Source organism: Gadus morhua, chromosome 23, assembly GCF_902167405.1.
Source record: "Gadus morhua chromosome 23, gadMor3.0, whole genome shotgun sequence".
Classification (NCBI taxonomy): Eukaryota; Metazoa; Chordata; class Actinopteri; order Gadiformes; family Gadidae; genus Gadus; species Gadus morhua.
In genome coordinates, this window is record NC_044070.1 from 13,255,622 (window position 1) to 13,273,226 (window position 17,605).

Consider the following 17,605-nt stretch of genomic DNA (forward strand, 5'->3'; position numbering starts at 1 on the left):
GGCCAGAGTGTTTGGCCTCCTGTGTAATTGTCAGCTTTTCACAGCCGGGCTGACAGGCCCCTGAAGGATGGAGGAAACTGTTTTTCTACCTCCTGAAGTCATGCCATTCTGCTGCCCGGAGATTTGGCCCAATGACACCGTTTTTGTAATTTCTCCCTGTGTGTTTCTCTGTCGCTCTCGCATTTTTGCTCTCTCTCTCTTTGGTTTTCCCTTGATTTGGCTCAGATATCTTCCATGAATTCTCTCGCCCTTTCAGCACTTCCCCTCGTTTCTGTCCCAGTCTGGTTATCTGTCTGTCTGTTTCCCTCACTGTTCCCTCTCCCTCTCCCTTACGCTTCCTCTCACTCCTCCTTTCTCTCTCTCTCTCTCTCTCTCTCTCTCTCTCTCTCTCTCTCTCTCTCTCTCTCTCTCCCCTCTCTCCCCTCGCTCCCCTCGCTCCAAATGACGCCCTGCTGATCAGCGTCCAGCGGTTTTTCGTCCGCTCTGTTGTTTGACTGGCCCGCCCGGAGCTGCCAGCCATTTTAAGTCTTCTAGCAGTTCCGCCCAGAACCCACACAGTCCCCTCCAGCCCCTCCCCTCCCCTCCCTTACCCAGCCCGCCCCCCACCCACCCAGCCCCCCTAACTGAAGCCAGGGCACTCGGTCCAATCCATTGGTTTGAGTTATACGTGGAGGCATGGTCCCTGGCGCATGCGGTGTCCATGCATTGGCCGTCCGTCAGGGGCTGAGAGAGGCAGGCGGGAGTTACCAGCCAGGCGCGTGTGTGTTTGTGTGGGTGTGGGCGCGTGTCTGCGCGTGTGCTCTTATGTGTGCGTGTGATCGTGAATGATCATGTTTGTGACATGCAGTGTGTATGTCCCAGTCACAATCAGACAATTATACTGTCCCGGTATTACAAATCTCTTGGTTATTTTTTTCATCGCTGATCCCGTCCTCTTTTTCATTTTTTCCGTTGTTAATTGTTTGCAAATGTGAGCCGTGCTGCCAGAGGTTTAGAACAGCCCCGACAGGACGGGCTCTGACCCAGATAGGACGGCCGCGCTACGGCCAGTCCTGGCACTCCTTCAGAGAGAACGGCACGCCTCGCAGAACGACCCGGAGAGCAGCCCGTCTTTTGATTTGGGAAGGTTGGATGGCAGATGGATGTGTTTTACACTTGCTGTTGTTTGAGACGCATCCCTGAAAGTGTCCTCCCCCCCCCCCCCCCCACCCCCTGACTTTTGAAAATATCGTAGCTTGGGAGACCACCAGCTTAAGGCTCAGCCTCACCAGTGGTCTCATCTAACCACTACACGTATGCATACACACACACACACACACACACACACACACACACACACACACACACACACACACACACACAGCTCAGACGCACACAGAAACACACACACACATCACCATCACCGCATGCACATGCTTGTCGCTGTAAAATGTAAACCAGCCGTCTAAGTAATGCAAGCAACGCTGCAATAAGCCATTAGACTGAGGAGTGCGGGGGGGGGGGGGGGCTTGGGACATTTTGATGCCAATCCAAGCTTACTGATATTTTCCGTGATTTGGAAACAAACGGCCGCAGATTTTTTCGTCGTGCCGTAATTATTTAGCGGTACTTTTTTCTTGTTCTCGGCGTGCCACAAAACAGATGCCAGGAGAGCGCACGGAGAGGTGCGCTGAGCGGGGCCGCTCGCGATACCGCGCCATGGACTACCACTCGCCGGGCGCCGGACTAATGGGACGGGGGATACTCCTCAAGGCCTCGCTTTGTGTTTTAATGCTCCCGTCTGGAGCGCCGAGGGTAATCGCTCTCTGTCTTTGTCAGCCGCCTGCTTTCACAGGTACAGGAGCCCGCTCCAATAAACGGGGAGAAACGAGGCCTCCACGGCCATTTATTGCGTCTGTTTTCTAATAGCCCGGCCGAGGCCGTGTTCCAATCCCAAAACACCAAAGAAAAGAATTATTAAGAAACATTAGGTAGAACAAAGGATTGTTTGTCCCCTGAAGGCTCCTAGGCTCTAAGGTTTTACAGCGTTTACCTTCAGGAGCCTACCCCAAACCCCCCCACGACCTCTCGAAGTGTGTCAGGTGACCCCGCGACCCCAGGGACTTGGAGCGGCACACTCGGTTCACTATCCTGACCCTCCCTCCCCCCCTCCCCATGGCTAAGACCCCCACAACAGACACCTTTACTCACAAACACACACAGAACGGCCTTCCCTCATTGCTTCCCATTTAACGGTCCGGGTTTATGGCCAAGTAAACGTTGGGACTTGATGTTAATGAGTGCTACCAAACTCAATTTCCTCACAGCAGCTATGGTTGCTAATGCTAAACGCCCCTGCCGTCTGCAGAGTCCTGCGCCACGACATTACAGGAGCCAAATTTAATAAAGCTCGGCATAAAAAAGTGCCGCTTGAATGTCAGCTAAGTGTCTGAGTTCGGTGGCACAGAACGCTACAGGTTGTGTATTTTATAGCCGCTATTGCACAATGAAAGATACAAGGGTTGGCATGGCGTGGCGGGTGGACACACAGCCATGGTAATAAGGGCCTCTGTTCAACTAGTTTCTAACCCCAACAGTGAGTCAGACATGTCTGGGTTTGAGGTAATCGTTCCCTTTTTTCTCTGTTGCTCAATCCCTGCCCTACTCTCACTCGCTCTCTCTTCCGCTCTCTCTCTCTCTCTCGCCATCTACCGCTCTCTCTCTCTCGCTCTCTCTCTCTCGCTCTCTATGTCTCTGGTTCTCTCCCTCTCTCTCTCTCGCTAGTTCTCTCGCTCTCTCTTCCTCTCCCTCTCCCATCCCCCCTTCTAATTCCCTCATTCCCTCTCTCTCAGACACCAGCCGGGCCAAGAAGAACCAGGAGAGTGACGGAGTGGAGTACCACTTTGTCTCCAAACACCTCTTCGAGAAGGACATCCAGAACAACAAGTAGGTCTCAGAGCGCGTCCCGCCTCAGACACCGCCGCCGTCCAAAGGTGCAGCCGGCTGCCCGCGCGCCGTGTTAATGGAGCAGGATATTTGCTCTTTTAGCGGCAACACATCCATCTCCGTAATTGGCCGGGCGGCGGTGTTGACAGGCTACCAGCCGGGGCCAGTAACGGATCTCTGGCCCTCGGGGAGACATCGGGGCCCCCGAGGTGCCTCCTGTCTCGAGTGCTGCTCCGCTTCCTCCTTTACCTTTCCCTCTCGCCCCCCCCCGCCTTCGCTCCCCGCGTACGACCGTCTCCGGAAGCCGGCCTTTAGAAGTCCCTGTGTGCCGACCTTAATCCATCATAAACGATCAATAGATTACATTACATTACATTACAGACATGCGTTCGGCCCAAAACCCTGGGGTGTTTGTCCCACGTCGGGGGGGTTGGTGGGCGGTTATATATTTAGCCCATGTTTGCGGCGTTGTCCGAGGCATGCAATGTTGTTATGCGACCGAGTCGGAGGGTTGAGTGGCAGAGCTGTGATGTGGTGTGGATGCGTGGGGAGAGGGGAAGGGCAGCGGGGGGGGGGGGGGGGGGGGGGGGGAGGGGGGGGCGCGGATACGATCCCGCCTCCTAAATTACTAGGCAGGCTAAGTGGCGGTCCGGCGAGATGGCCCCGGTCGACGGACACGGCTGGACGCACTCGGCCCAAAACAAGGCCATCGCGTGGAAGTCGGAGCCGAGAGTGACCCAACGACACGGAATGAGGCGGGGGTGGGCGGGGAGGACACGGGCTGGCTTTTTCCCTAGAGAATCCCTGTTCTGTGTCACACATGGCTCTGCTCCAGCCTCGCTTAGCCCAGTCTCCAAGCTTAAAAGATTTGTCTTTTTCTTTTTTCTTATTTTTTTTTTTTTACACACAACACACGCTACTGTATGTGCTCTTGAATAACGTTCCCATCGTCCAAAAACGAGGCTTGTAAGAGCACTTTAAAAGCCTCCTTTTGTACTCCTGCCGGGGCGCCCGTGTAAACTCTTCTTACATGGGCAATTACGGTGAGGACAAGTCGTTTTACATGGGCATTACTCACACGCTCGCTTCCAATCATTTGCAGAACAATCATTGGCGGGCAGGACTGTGAGAATAACACACAGCGCTCTGAAATACTTTTCCAGTCGTTAATTCCCCTTCGCTCTTTTGCTTTTGCTGAGGTTGGCGGATTGCTTTTCTCGCCCTTCTTGTTTGGGTGTAAAAAAGGCCACTTATTGGTGTGCACGACTGGCACGGTCCAACTGCGTTCTGCCAAAGTCTGCTCCTCTCCACATCCATCACCATATACGAAATACGCAAACAGCACTTCGCTACAATGTGTGTCTCCATCAGAAGTTAAGAATGAGATTAATCTCTAGCGGGTGTGAACACAGACAGGACGTGAGGGTAGGGTTGGATTGGGATCGAATCGCCCTCGCAATATTCCCTTTAATCGCTAATCCTTTATACATTTCCCAAAAAACATCACTTACTTTTTCATATTGTTCTGATCTTGTCCCCGGTGTTTATTTATCGTTTTGCCAAACACATTCCTTTCCACCATTCGAATAATCATCAAGCATACCCCATAGCATCTGAATGTTCGTTCTTAGGCCACCATTCGGGCATCCAATAATATTTACACCTTGACCTGTAATAACAAACAGGCTGCATCAGAGTCTGGGCTGTCACGCCACATTAGAACGGCTGCAGGGGTCTCAATACGCGGCCTTGTTCCCCGTAGCCGGCCAGCCAGCCATCCATCAACAGCATTGTTGTTTTATGCCTTGCTCACTATGACCGGTGAAAAAACACCACTGTTCCACTTCAATTTAGAGTGATGCAGCAGTGCCAGGTCTTTGGCAGCCCGTGGCGGTCCTTCCATCAACATGATTGGCCTTTTGTGTTCTCCACGTGACCGAGAAAATATAAGAATGGATACGTTTGAATGCTGAAATGAAAGCGCAGACGGACCAATGAGTATCCACGTATTTCTGTGTCATTTTCATAGTGGTACTCAAATACATGTGTTAATCTGATTTCTCTCTCTCTCTCTCTCACTCTCTCTCTCGCTCTCTCAGGTTGGTTGAGTATGGCGAGTACAAAGGCAACTACTATGGCACCACTCTGGACACCGTGCGGGCCGTCCTCGCCAGGAACAAAGTGTGCCTATTGGATGTCCAGCCACATGTTAGTGACACCAGCCCGACGTGCACACACACACTCTTGTGTTTCACCATGTGTCATTCCTTCTAATTCCCTTCCTTCCTCTATCTCAGTCGCACTAAATTGTTAACCTTTGACACATCCTTCCCCACCTACCTAATTAGAATATCTCCTTCTGTTTATTCATCTCTTTATTTTTCTCTTATTCTCTCTCTCTCTCTCTCTCTCTCTCTCTCTCTCTCTCTCTCTCTCTCTCTCTCTCTCTCTCTCTCTCTCTCTCTCTCTCTCTCTCTCTCTCTCTCTCTCTCTCTCCCCCCTTTGCTCTCTCTCTCTCTCCCCTTTGCTCTCTCTCTCTCTCCCCTTTGCTCTCTCTCTCTCTCCCCTTTGCTCTCTCTCTCTCTCTCCTTTGCTCTCCCTTGCTCTCTCTGCATGGACCTGCCCTTAAGGTCCTAGCCTGCTCTCTGGCTTACCCAAAGCGGGTTTACGCAGAGGGGCATTGCGGAGGGAGCAATTACAGTTAATTTCCTCCATTTGAAGCTTTCCTCTTCGGCTTATGTGTCCCGAGTGGCAGGGCAGTGGTGACAAGCGGCCCTAAACGAGTGCCCCCTTCCGCCTCACCCCCTACCCTACCACCCTCCCCACCCCCAAGGCACCGACCGGCCGGGCCCCTGGTATTCGGGGGGGTCAGAGGCCCCTATCAACCCCCCACCCCCCACCCACGGCGCCCAGGAGCCTCTGCCCATATTTGTTTTTCCTTTAGTGGATAATAACAAGCGTGTCCGGAAAGATGCCATTATATGGATTAGGCTGGCGTGTGCCCAGACCGCCGCGGGGCCCCCAGTAAGGCCGGGAGCCGGTCGGGCCCCCGGAGCAGAGAGCCAGGCGTTGGGGGGCGTGTGGGCGTATGTTTGTGACCGTCCCAGGAATGTGTGTGTGTGCTTTGGCGTGACCACTTGTGTGTGTGTGTGCCACAGAGGGATCAGGGTCTTAGCTCTCTTAATGGGGCGAATTTGGTTTCTCAAATATGAAGAACCTGGATTTAAGACCCCCCATTCCCCCCAACGATGTTTGGCCGAGCGTTTACCAACTGTATCCCGTTTCACATAACTGCGCACGGATCGCGGGTTATTTTTATCCCATAAGCACAACCGCAACTCCTATTCACCTTCTATTACCAACTGTAGAATAAACAACACCATTTAGAATGGAGTTCACATTCACCATTCACGCTAAACGTTACCATCTCCAGCCATATATATATCTATACTCACGCTTTGTGTATGGGCGGGGCACGGCTTATGGAGTAACACAGCCGTGTTGGCTGGGGGGGGGGGGGGGGGTGGCTGGGGGGGCGATGGTGGTGGCGTGTGCGACCGACAGCAGTGATCGAGTCGATTCCCCCCCCCGCTGATTGGTAGCAGGCGTTTCATTTCTCGCCACCGCGGACACAGATGTTGCTCTCGTGTCTTTCTTACGTGTTCCTCCACTACTCTATTTTTCAATTATTGTTTTCTTTCATATCCCTTGTGGGTTTTGGACCACAGGTTTTGGGGCCGATCTGCGTTCGCGGGCCCCAAACACAGTGCTGGAGCGAGGTCCCTGCACGAGGCCTAACCAGGGGGCCCAGAACAGAGCTTTCGATCAAGCAAATCTTTTGTCAGTTGCGGTTTTGTGTTCCCTATATCGTTTTACAAGATTGATACACATAGTCACACACACACACACACACACACACACACACACACACACACACACACACACACACACACACACACACACACACACACACACTGTCAGTACATTCATGCACATAGGATTTAAGGGTACAGGCCTCACTCACATCCTGTGATTTATTACATCAAGACACATTTCATTCATCATGTTTATTTTGGTCGATTCAGCGCTCGCTCCTTTCCACCCAATAGCTTGTTGTGCGACCCTTGTGCAGGCTGACGCAGCGTGGTCACCTCGAGGGCGTGTCACTATGTGTTTCTACGCTGCAGTCGGCCTACAGTACTGCGTTCTGCGCTCGTCCAAGGTCACCTGTGTTGACCTTGTGTGTGATACGTGCAGCTTTTCAAGCTATGGTTGTGTTGAATCTCACCGCTGAATAACATGTTGGGATGGTCCATCTCTAGAAGTATTTCGGCAAAAACTAAAATGCACAGGTATGCTACACGCACAATGTGTTTGAAGGTATGCTGATGAACAATAATGTCTCGGCACAAGAATAGATCCAAGACACAATAATTGGGTTCAGTGGAGCATGATCAAGGGAAGACCCGCTGATTCATTTACTTGACAACTTCACAAATCGTTCCTGTACAGCACACCTACGTGATGTTGTATTATCTCCACCTGTACACACGCATCATCATTACATCCCACTATGTCCTGCGGCACGTTCCTCACACGCCTCCCCTCTCTGCAGACGTTGAAGCACCTGCGGACTGCAGAGTTCAAGCCCTTCGTGGTCTTCGTCATGCCCCCGTCCGTGGAGAGACTGAGGGAGTCCCGGAGGAACGGGAAGGTCATCTCCAACAAGGACGACCACGGCACCGCCAAGCCCTTCATCGTAAGACCTCCCCTCCCTCCCTCCCTCCCTCCCTCCCTCCACAGTGTGCATTATGGCAAACAACTAGTGCAAATACTATGCAATGCTTAGTATTTTGATGCAGTCACAAATCGGCGAAGTTTAAAAAGTGAGTTCAGACAGAAACTACCATAAGTGTCAAAAGTTATCATGTCCTCATCTCAAATGGCTAAAACAGAAAAAAGGGCTTCAGTAATGAAGCCCTTTGTTAAATGGCAATAGCAGAACATAGGTCGTCAGTAATGAAGCAATGTTTAATGGCCAAAACAGAACATAGATTATTAGTAATGAAGGGATGTATTGGTGAGAGGATTGTAGGGCATATGAATGTAGAGGAGAAACCAGGCATCAGTTAAACAGCTGGTTGAACCCTGAAAACAAAGGAAAGGAAAAAGCTCTAGAAGAGATCGTCAGAGAAGCAGAGTCCTAGAGAGAACGAGAAAAAACCAAAGGCCTTGAATAAACCTGAGCACGGATGAACCATATCACCTGACCAAACCTTCCTCTTTGCTCATTGGTTGACCCATTAGCACAGGGAGACACCAGGCAGAGAGGGAGAGACCGTCCCACTGTCAACAACTGTATTACCTGTGGTTAAGAAGCTGCAGTTGGAGGCAGTTTATTTTATTGTTTCTAACTGACCATAGGCACATGAGAAGTCCAAATATTCATGGCCTCAGTATTATAAACGGACTCTATTTATTTAATCATTTCCAAAATGCTGCCAAATTGTGATGTGGTAATCCCTTACTCAGCTGCTATGCAGAGACCAATAAAAGAGAAGCTTAGGTTCTTATTGTTAAATATGATTGAATCTTTCTTCTGTTCTATTCACATCATGCATGATGATAGGTTTCCAAAGAAGCTTGGGAGTTCTGGAGATAGAGCCAATTCTTGATCTTACTATTATTTCACTGTTGCAATGTGATCTCCATTTAAAGGAGGATTAGGCCTAATCGGCAGATGCGCCGATTTATGATTTTCTTTACACAACCACCGATGTGTGACTGTAGGCAATAACCTTTACGAAAATACAGCCAAGCCCTTGACTTTACTGGAACACAGATCGCCAGCACAGATAGCGTCTGAAGACCGAGATGGACGTTGTAACACCTGGCTTTACTCAATGGTCGATTTGGGAGAGAAAAAAGTCAAACCTTATCCCACATGACATGCATAGAAATAAATATATAAGTGTGTGCGTGTTATCATCATTGTGTGTGTGCGTGAGTGATGATGTCATCTCTTTACACACCTTTCCAAGGAGCCAGCGGCGACACAGGTGTGGCTGATTAGTGGACCTGCGATGCGCACTGAGATGGTGTCGTTGGGGGGAGGGGGGGAGGGGGTGACGGACGGGTGATGGCTTCCCCAGCCTCTCACTGTGGGGGGGAGAGAGGGGCTGAGGGGATCACTGATGTGAGAGAGAGAGAGAGGGGGGGGGAGGGAGAGAGGGAGAGAGAGAGAGAGAGAGAGCTGTAAAGAGACATGACGCCTCTCAAAGTGCAGAGCAAGAAGCCACAGGCAGAGGCAGGGACAGGACAAGACAGGGAAAGAGCTTTGTGGATTAATAAAGGTTCGCAGGTGTCCGTCCCCGGCCCGGTGGGAAGCACACAGAACCCCCCCCCCGTCGTCCCCCCATTATCTGTTCTCATCCCCCTCGCTCATACGGGATGACTCTGTGGATACAGTGTGAATCATCCCACTGTGTATGTGTGCATGAGTATGTGTGTGTCTCTTACATTCAATCACACTCTCCTCCAGGCGTCGACCATCCCTGTGCGAGGTCAGCTCTAACTCAGAACATCCCTCGCACAGCGGCGGCTGTCAGACGTTTTGGCGTTTTTCTCTCGTTTTTTTTGTTTTTTGAACGCGCTGTCAAACCGTCAGGGGCGTGACACGTCAAGAAGTCAGCGAGCGTACACACACCGTAACAGCAGGCGTCACAGCTGGAACGTGAAAAGAACAAGGTAGATAGTGTTCAGTAGTCTGGACAACGCGTTGACTCGGAGCCCTGCTAACAGTTACACAGACAGCCAGCAGGCAGGCGGCCTTATCGCACAAAGGCTGTTGCTACGGTCCACGCTGGTTGGAGTTTTCCACGCGTTTTTAATCCAAGTGTTCTTATGAACCCTAAATACCTAACGCCTATTCACTTTTATAATGCAACACATAATGTTACATGGTCAGTGCTTAATGGACCATTCCTGTAGCCACAGCGGGGTCTTTAGACGGCGTGGCCACGCTAAATCTGTCTCTGACTCGCTCGGCCGTCATCCGTCACAATCGTTGGGGCATTCCCTCTGTCTCCTCGGCATTTTATCAGAACCCCGGCCCCGTTCTTCAACTGTCTCCTCTCAGGGTTGTTGTGCTTTCGTTTTTGTTACCCCCTCGCGGTTTCCAGACCTTGATGAGACTGAGTGAGTGACTCCATACATTTGTAGTAGTAAGTACCAAGAAATACAAGTGGCTCTGCCGGTGAACTGAAGTGTTAACTGGTAGGGAACGGAACTGGTTTGTTGGCAGAGCAGAGAGTGATTGAAAATCAATCGTAACACACTCTGTTCATCAGAAAGTAATTGCATCGCTGGTCTACCATGCAGAGGTTTGGCCAGACTCGATTTTGTAACACTATACTATTTGAATCTAAAATTGACTAATCCATTTGACCGTTCTGTTGGATTACTGTGTTACTTTTGCACTTTTGGAGACTTTTCTTGTTTGAAATCTTAGCAGTCGGTCCAGAGCATGGGGGAGATGCCAGGCATGGCCGCATCGAATCAGTCCGCAATAAAAAACAATGTAAATCCCTTTTGGCACTCTTAGGAGTGCCAATTAGTGTCCATGTTATACGATACCTCAATTATGAGATAATAATCCGGTTATTGGTCACTTAGCTTTAATTTCACAAGAGACAAAATTGCTTGCTGACAGTGGAGGGCATTTTGCTCAGGTAACCAACTCAAACCACAATGGGCAGCGACAGGTCACCACATATTGGCACAAGAAGGGGCCCAGAGAGAAGCCCTTGTTTTGTGAATACAGTCTGTGTCTCGGACACATTTTATCCAAAGCCAGCTATTTTCGCTTTTTTTTTAGAGAGAGAGAGAGGGGGAGTGAGAGAGGTCTGCTTTAATGATTGAACGGCAAAAAACAGTCCCTTCATTGTTTTAGCAGGGCGCTCTTGACTCAAAGCCAATTGTTATAGCTGGAAAAATGCTAGGCGTCGGATTCCAAAAGGTGTAAAATCATTCTGTAGTGTACCAAAGCTAGCTGACATAATATATTATGAACTTGTACTGTGGTATTTGCAAAAATCACCACGTAAACGTTAGGTCTAGAGCGCAAATAGCTGGACTGAAAGGAATGTTGGGTCCCTGTGAAGCCAGAGAGGATTCATTTTTCCTTCAAAAGGGACCCTTTAGGTGGACCAGTTCTCCGTATTTGTAAAGCTATTTTCTAACACTTATATCATCTTAACACCGAGGACAGGTGTTTCTTATTGCAGACAATAAAAGTCTATTTTTCCACGGAGGCCTTGGCTCCGGCCCAGTGGTGACTTTGGACCAGCTCCTGCTATCGGCCAGAGGTTTTGAGTCGTCTACAGCGGGGTCTTTGGACGACGTGTCCACGCTACGTCTCCTCGGCATTCTCTCTGAGCTCCGGCTCCGATCTTCCACTGTCTCATTTCAGGGTTGTTGTGCTTTTCTTTTTGTCCCCCCTCGCGGTTTTTGGCACTTTGGATTTTGTCCCATCGTCTTTCCATCGCGCCTCTCCAGCTCCCTGTCCCCAAAACCTGTCTTCTAGTGGAGATTGATCTTCCTTCCCCCGGCAGGGCTTGACTAGACGTTCGACACACGGACACAGCCTTCCACCGGTGAACATGGAAAAGACTCCCACACCATCCTTCTTCTCACTCGCTGTTCTTAGGTCATTCTCCTCACTCGCTTTTCTGAGGTCCTTCTCATGGCCACTGCCGAAGCAGGGTTGCAGACGTTGACCTTTCAGGGTTGACTTGTAATCAGAGTACACTCTAATACAGTTCAGATGGACTACATCTATACCATCACTGCTTGGGGGACAACAACTTAGGCATATTTATTCACCTGGCAGTGGTTCAGCTACGAGGAGAAAGACGGCACGGAAAACTGGGGCCACGCAGTACAGGACTGTTCCCTCCACGCCATAAACCACCCCATGTCAGTTGTTTAATGTCATTGACTTTTGAGGGAGGTTTATTGCTTAGATCAAAAGTCATTCTACCTAATTCGCGCTTGGCAAAACCACCGTCTTAAATGCTCTTTGTTCGGAGTACAAAAGCAACCTTTTTGCTACACTTATTGGCATAAAGAGGGACCGGTTATTCAACCCACGCCTCATTAAGAACAAGTCCTAGAAATGTGAATCCAATGAGAACCAGAAAGCTCATAGAGATGGATTTATCTTTCTTCCCTACAAGCTAAACAGCAGGATATTTTAATGCAGACGTATTTGCGTGCTCAATCATGATATTTAACTATGAGTGAGGAATTTAAAATAGGAGTCATTATAAAACCGATCTATCATGGAGCATATATCCATTAATATAGAAAAGGAGCCAGCTAAATCAGTACAACCGCTCTGTCCCCTGAGGTGGAAATTGCCACAACCAGAATGCCCATAAAGAACCACCATGATGAGATACCTGGGCATTAATGAATGGGCTATTAACCGGGTTTTTATTTCAGTCTACTATTTTGGTGTGGTTGCTCTTGGGCTACATGGTTGTGGTGCGAGTTAGAAATGGGTTCTGCCCCTTGATGGACTCCACCTTAGAGGAATCGCCTTGTTTCCTGTTTGGTTACGGATATAAACCCGTACTAACAGGCTCAGAAACTACTTTTCCCCGATTCTGTTCTCTACCTGGTTAACCTCTGAACGCTACTAATGACTTTTTTGCACTACCGCCATGTCTACTATGAACTGCAGCACTATGATGGCGCTCTTTTTGCACTACTTCCTCAACGCCATCTGCATAGATCTATCATAGCTCTGTTGCAGGACTGCCATGCTTAAAACGGCCTTTGATTGGACGAACGAAATGCCCCCATTTGCCGTGATTACGTTCGTCTGCTATCAGCCTTTTACATGTTTATCTAAATTCTGATATGTGAGACTAGAGAACACTGTCACTAATTTAACTTTATATTCTGCTAACCGCCTTTTCCGAGCCAGCTAGAGGCTAAACACTTTCACATGACCTAAGCGTCCAAAACACCAAACGTGGCCTCGTCCACAAGCTATTATTGCTCAATCACACGTACAATAACTGACTGGCATGTAACAATTATGTATGTTTTACGCGCCTTGTTATGTTTTGTCTTTTGCATATTTTTAGTATTTTTTTATTTTCTTTGCGAATCCGATAGCCGTGAAAGGGAAATTACGAAAATTCCTTGAGGTCGGGTTGCTGTAGGAGGCTCTTTTAGTGCGTGGTCTTGGAGCGGGGTTCATGTGTGGTATAGCCGTACGGGCCACTTTGTTTATTTGAGTTTATATTTGTGTGTTTTTGGCCGTGTGATTTGTGTTTACACCGTGAGTTTATCTGCCCTTTTTTGTTTACTGTTACTATTTTGTTCGCTCTCTCTCTCTCTCTCTCTCTCTCTCTCTCTCTCTCTCTCTCTCTCTCTCTCTCTCTCTCTCTCTCTCTCTCTCTCTCTCTCTCTCTCTCTCTCTCTCTCTCTCTCATCACCCCCTTGCAGGAGGAGGACTTTGAGGAGATGGTGAGCGCTGCCCAGGTGATGGAGAGCCAGTACAGCCACCTGTTTGAGCAGGTGATCGTCAATGACGACCTGACCACGGCCTTCGGGGAGCTTAGGCAGGCCCTGAGGAAGATAGAGACCGAGAAGCACTGGCTCCCAGTCAGCTGGACTCACTCCTGAAGGGTCTGGCCGCCGGTGGACCTTTGGCGGAGAGAAATGGAAGGGCTTTCACACAAGTTTGCAGGGTTTTGATTGGCAGATATCAGATGCCACCAGGTTAATACAGGTGGGCAAGCATAGGTCCTGGATCGGACCCTGGATCTCCGAGGGTGACTATCAATAACAATAGAGTGAGGTCAGGCGTGGTCGGCAGAGGGACGTGGGACTGAAAGCCTGAGTGGATCACACATTTGTTGTTGTTGATCTGATACTGATCTGACTGACTTACGTCTGTCTTCAGTCGGTTGAATGTTCTTCTCCGTCCTGGCCGGGAGTCTCCTGAACACTGCACTGCACCTATTATCAGCAGTCTTTTTAGTCCGATAGATTGCCAATCAAGCACGATCTCGTTTAATTAGTCTCTTGGTTTTAATTTTTTAGATGCTTTTCTTTATTTTTCTGAGTGGAGGGTTTGAACGCCCATGTCGGTGAAGACCTCTGCCACTGTGACGAAAATGAAGAAATCAAAGAAAAACTGCCTTCTTACAAAAAAAAGAAAAATCTGTCTCTGTGTGCTTTTACAATGAGTTCATGAACTGTTGAACCCATGTCAAAAGAAACATGGCCAGACAAGGGCAGTAGATTTTTTTTAAGGATCAAAATAATATATAAATATTTTAATTATTTTTTAGATGTTTGCTTTACCGACCTTTTTTTATATGCATATTTTGACCATGGTCTGTGAAAATCTCCAACCTGTGACGGCCTAACAACGGTTTCAACCCTAAGCCATCATTGGGTGGTGGTGTAAATGAAATTCCCCCAGCCCTGCCTCTTCTCCCAAAAAAAGCACAAAGAGGAGTCATTCTCTTGAGGTGTTTTATATTCCATTAAGGAACAATTTATTACCGACGCCACCACCCTCCGCAGAAAGGTTTCCCACCATAACAAGTCCACTACACATAGCAGCACTAGCCCTCAGCACTTTGGCTACGCTGGATTGGAAGAAAATGTTCAGAGGCCTGAACTTTGAGGTTTACGACTTAGAAATACCAGCGGAGAAACGCCAAGTAGCCACCTGTGAATTCTAGTCGGTCATAATAGGGAGTTTATGGGTGTTGTTTATTTTTTTATGCATCGTCAGTTTCTTATACATGTTCATATGCGTATCTCTCTGAACATCTCTGATTTGCATATTTTGTTTTTGCGGGCTACTGATGTTGAGAAGTTTGTATAGATAGGATAACGGGGTAATTGCTTTCGGAGACACTGCTTGCGTAGTTGTTCCCGCTTTCGAAGCACTCTCTGTATACATGTTCAACCCACGGTAGTCCTTCTTTTGAAGTGTATAATATGAACTGCTTATATTTCCTTATTTCACAGAAGAAAAAGATTTTCTACACATAAGAAAAAAACGTTAGGCCTTCTTTTTATCTAAGTTTCACAATGCACATATTTTCAACAGCTTCAATGACTGTTGGTGGTGTTTATTTCTCAGGTCCCAAACTTTTTTTGTCCACGCTTTAGTCTGTTTCTGTTGAATTCACTTATTTTTGCTAAATTGTCTTAATTTATCTAAATTCCGCAAAAAGTACAAGGGAAATCTAGCACAAGATATTTTTTGGCTATTTCTTTTTGCGATGCCACTAAATAAGTTCACATTATATTATAGTGGTTTATATCATCATTTGATGCACATCCGTCTTATCTAGCAATATCAGAGGTTTACAATTTGTGTATTTTTTCTCTTCCTTCTGTACTATATTAAATATTGTATATGAGGCATATTTTTTTGTCCGAGTCTCTGAAAGTTTTCTTTTTACCTATGAGACTTTTTGCTGTCCCAGAAATGATCCATAACAGCTAACAATTTACTGCTCTAGGGCGCTTCTGATGTCTCCTTAAACTCTGTCCCATAACAGGCATCCCTCTCTCAGGCGTGGACGGATGTTCCTAGTACACAGTTGTGCAAACAGAGCTCACACACCCTTCCTCCAGTCTACGGGACTGCGCTGCTCGAGAGCATAACCATGACTCACAGACATGTCATCCAACTTGCTTGCCTGGCCCAGAATTCAATTTGTAAATCCTTGAGTTGAGTTAAGCTCATATACTCGATTAAGGATTTCCAAATCATACGGGTCATTAAGCAGGAAGTCCGACTCATTTGACTCAATGTCAATACCCTGCAGGGTGAAAATCCATCCGCTGTGGCATCCAGAGTGAGCGATCTGATGAACCCTTGTGTTCCCCCACAGCAGGGGCATGCATTACTATCTCCGGGATGTCACAGGGCATTTAAACACAATGCCTCCCAGGGGGGCAGTGTGTGTGTGCGTCTGAAGAATATTGCACAGATGAAAGCAGCGGCAGGCGCTCGCTTGATAGCGTTCCAAAAGCGAATCACATCCCCTTGCCTTCCAGGCTTCCTCCCCTGTACGGGAGAGGAAGCTGTATTTTCTTTTACAGCCCAGGCAGAAGAAGGGGTAGGCGGCGGACGGAAGGTCAAGCAGAGTTACTGGCGGCCGCAGCTCAAGACCGACCGGGAGGGGACAACACATCTTTCCAGGGATCTCTCTTATAACATCGTTCTCTCAATCCGTCTTTCTTCCCAATTAGCGTTATTGGGTGACAAGGGGGAACGGGTTGAGTACCGCTACGAAGCCCCTCTTGATCTGCAGGGACAGGATAAGTGAATGAGTAGGTGACGAGGAGAGAGAAATGCTTGTTTTCTTTTTGTCAGGCTTTTTCCCCTTATCCTAGCAGAGCATCAAGTTTAACAGGCCATGTTTAACACGAGACAACCGCCGCCGCTTGAGTCACATTGTTCCGCTTACGGCCCTGACAGGTAAAAGGGGCTCTAAGTAAGTGTCGATTTACAGCTCGTTTCCTCTCTCACGTCATAACGGCCAAAGCCTTCGCCGCCCTGGGACGCCGTCCGGGGGGAATCGCGGCGCTCTAAAAGCCTGCCCCAGTGGTCCGACTTGAAAGGGGCCAGGAAGATATAATTGGCGAGTACTCCTCCGCTGTCTTCCTGCTTTAGGTTAAGTGCTTCAACCCCCTTGCCCCCCCCCCCCTCCCTTCCCCTTAAAAGTGCTGAGAGTACGCCTCACCCATCAACGGGGAGACCCTGTGTCCCCCCCACACTCCATTACCCTGAAGCCTCTGTCTCTGCACACCCACTATCTCATCGACCGCCCCGACCCCCCTTCCCTCACCCCCCCCCCCCCCCTTTTGTGTTTATGTGACCAATGTCTGCCGTTGGTTGTCATCAAGCTTGTTAGTCTTTCCCAGCTACGCTCAGTGTTTTGATAGCACTCCTCAAGGAAGACGGGGGGGGGGGCATGATGCTGGGACTGCTCCGGAACACACCGTTCCTACTGATGTGTCATCACTCTGCGCTGCCTGTGATGTAGCCGGGAGACGAATGCGAGGAGGAAAGGTTGTTTTCATACGGTGAAGAAACGCTTGCTAAAAGATGTACTTTTCTTTTAAGGTTGTGTTTTCTCGCCCTGCTGCGGTTCATACGATGAATCTGACTAGCAGAGGAGGAGAGAGAGAGAGCTGAGCCTTTGCCGAGGCCAGATAATCGCTCACCTCGTACCATGGCTTATGAGTAATGATGTAAGTGGGACAAATAACGTGTGTGTGTGTGTCTGTGTGTTTGGGTGTGGGTGTGTGGTTGTGCTTGGTCCATGCACGTTTGGGACTCCTATATGCATGCATGTGATTAAGTGAGGGAGAAAGGGAGGTATATATTCATTTATATACCTTGCAGAAAATTGCTTTGCCCTAAGTAGAGGGAAGGGAAGCAGCTTGTCGTTATGAATCTCCAAATAGGTCAATAAAAGCCTTGAGTTCCCCTTTGCTCCCTGACAGATTTAAGATTACCAATCTGCTGCTTCCTATTTTGTCAGTCTCTTAATGGCATACCGCTCCACGTGGGCAGAGCTAAAGGTACAAGGGCCCCACAATGGCTTCCCCAGCTTGATGTAAACATTTA

The 17,605-nt window shown here is 48.8% G+C and overlaps 1 protein-coding gene across 2 annotated transcripts in view; it reads left to right on the forward strand.

Annotated features, from left to right (window-relative positions):
• The window catches only part of mpp7a (MAGUK p55 scaffold protein 7a), a 119,782-nt gene extending 104,393 nt beyond the window's left edge, over positions 1–15,389 (forward strand). For both annotated transcript variants that reach the window (XM_030349710.1, XM_030349711.1), the window contains 4 exons: positions 2,832–2,925; positions 5,025–5,133; positions 7,541–7,684; positions 13,444–15,389. In XM_030349710.1, coding sequence (XP_030205570.1) covers positions 2,832–2,925; positions 5,025–5,133; positions 7,541–7,684; positions 13,444–13,623 — 527 coding nt within the window. In that variant the 3' untranslated portion in view covers positions 13,624–15,389. The remainder of the gene's footprint in view (positions 1–2,831; positions 2,926–5,024; positions 5,134–7,540; positions 7,685–13,443) is intronic.
• Positions 15,390–17,605: the final 2,216 nt, after the last annotated feature.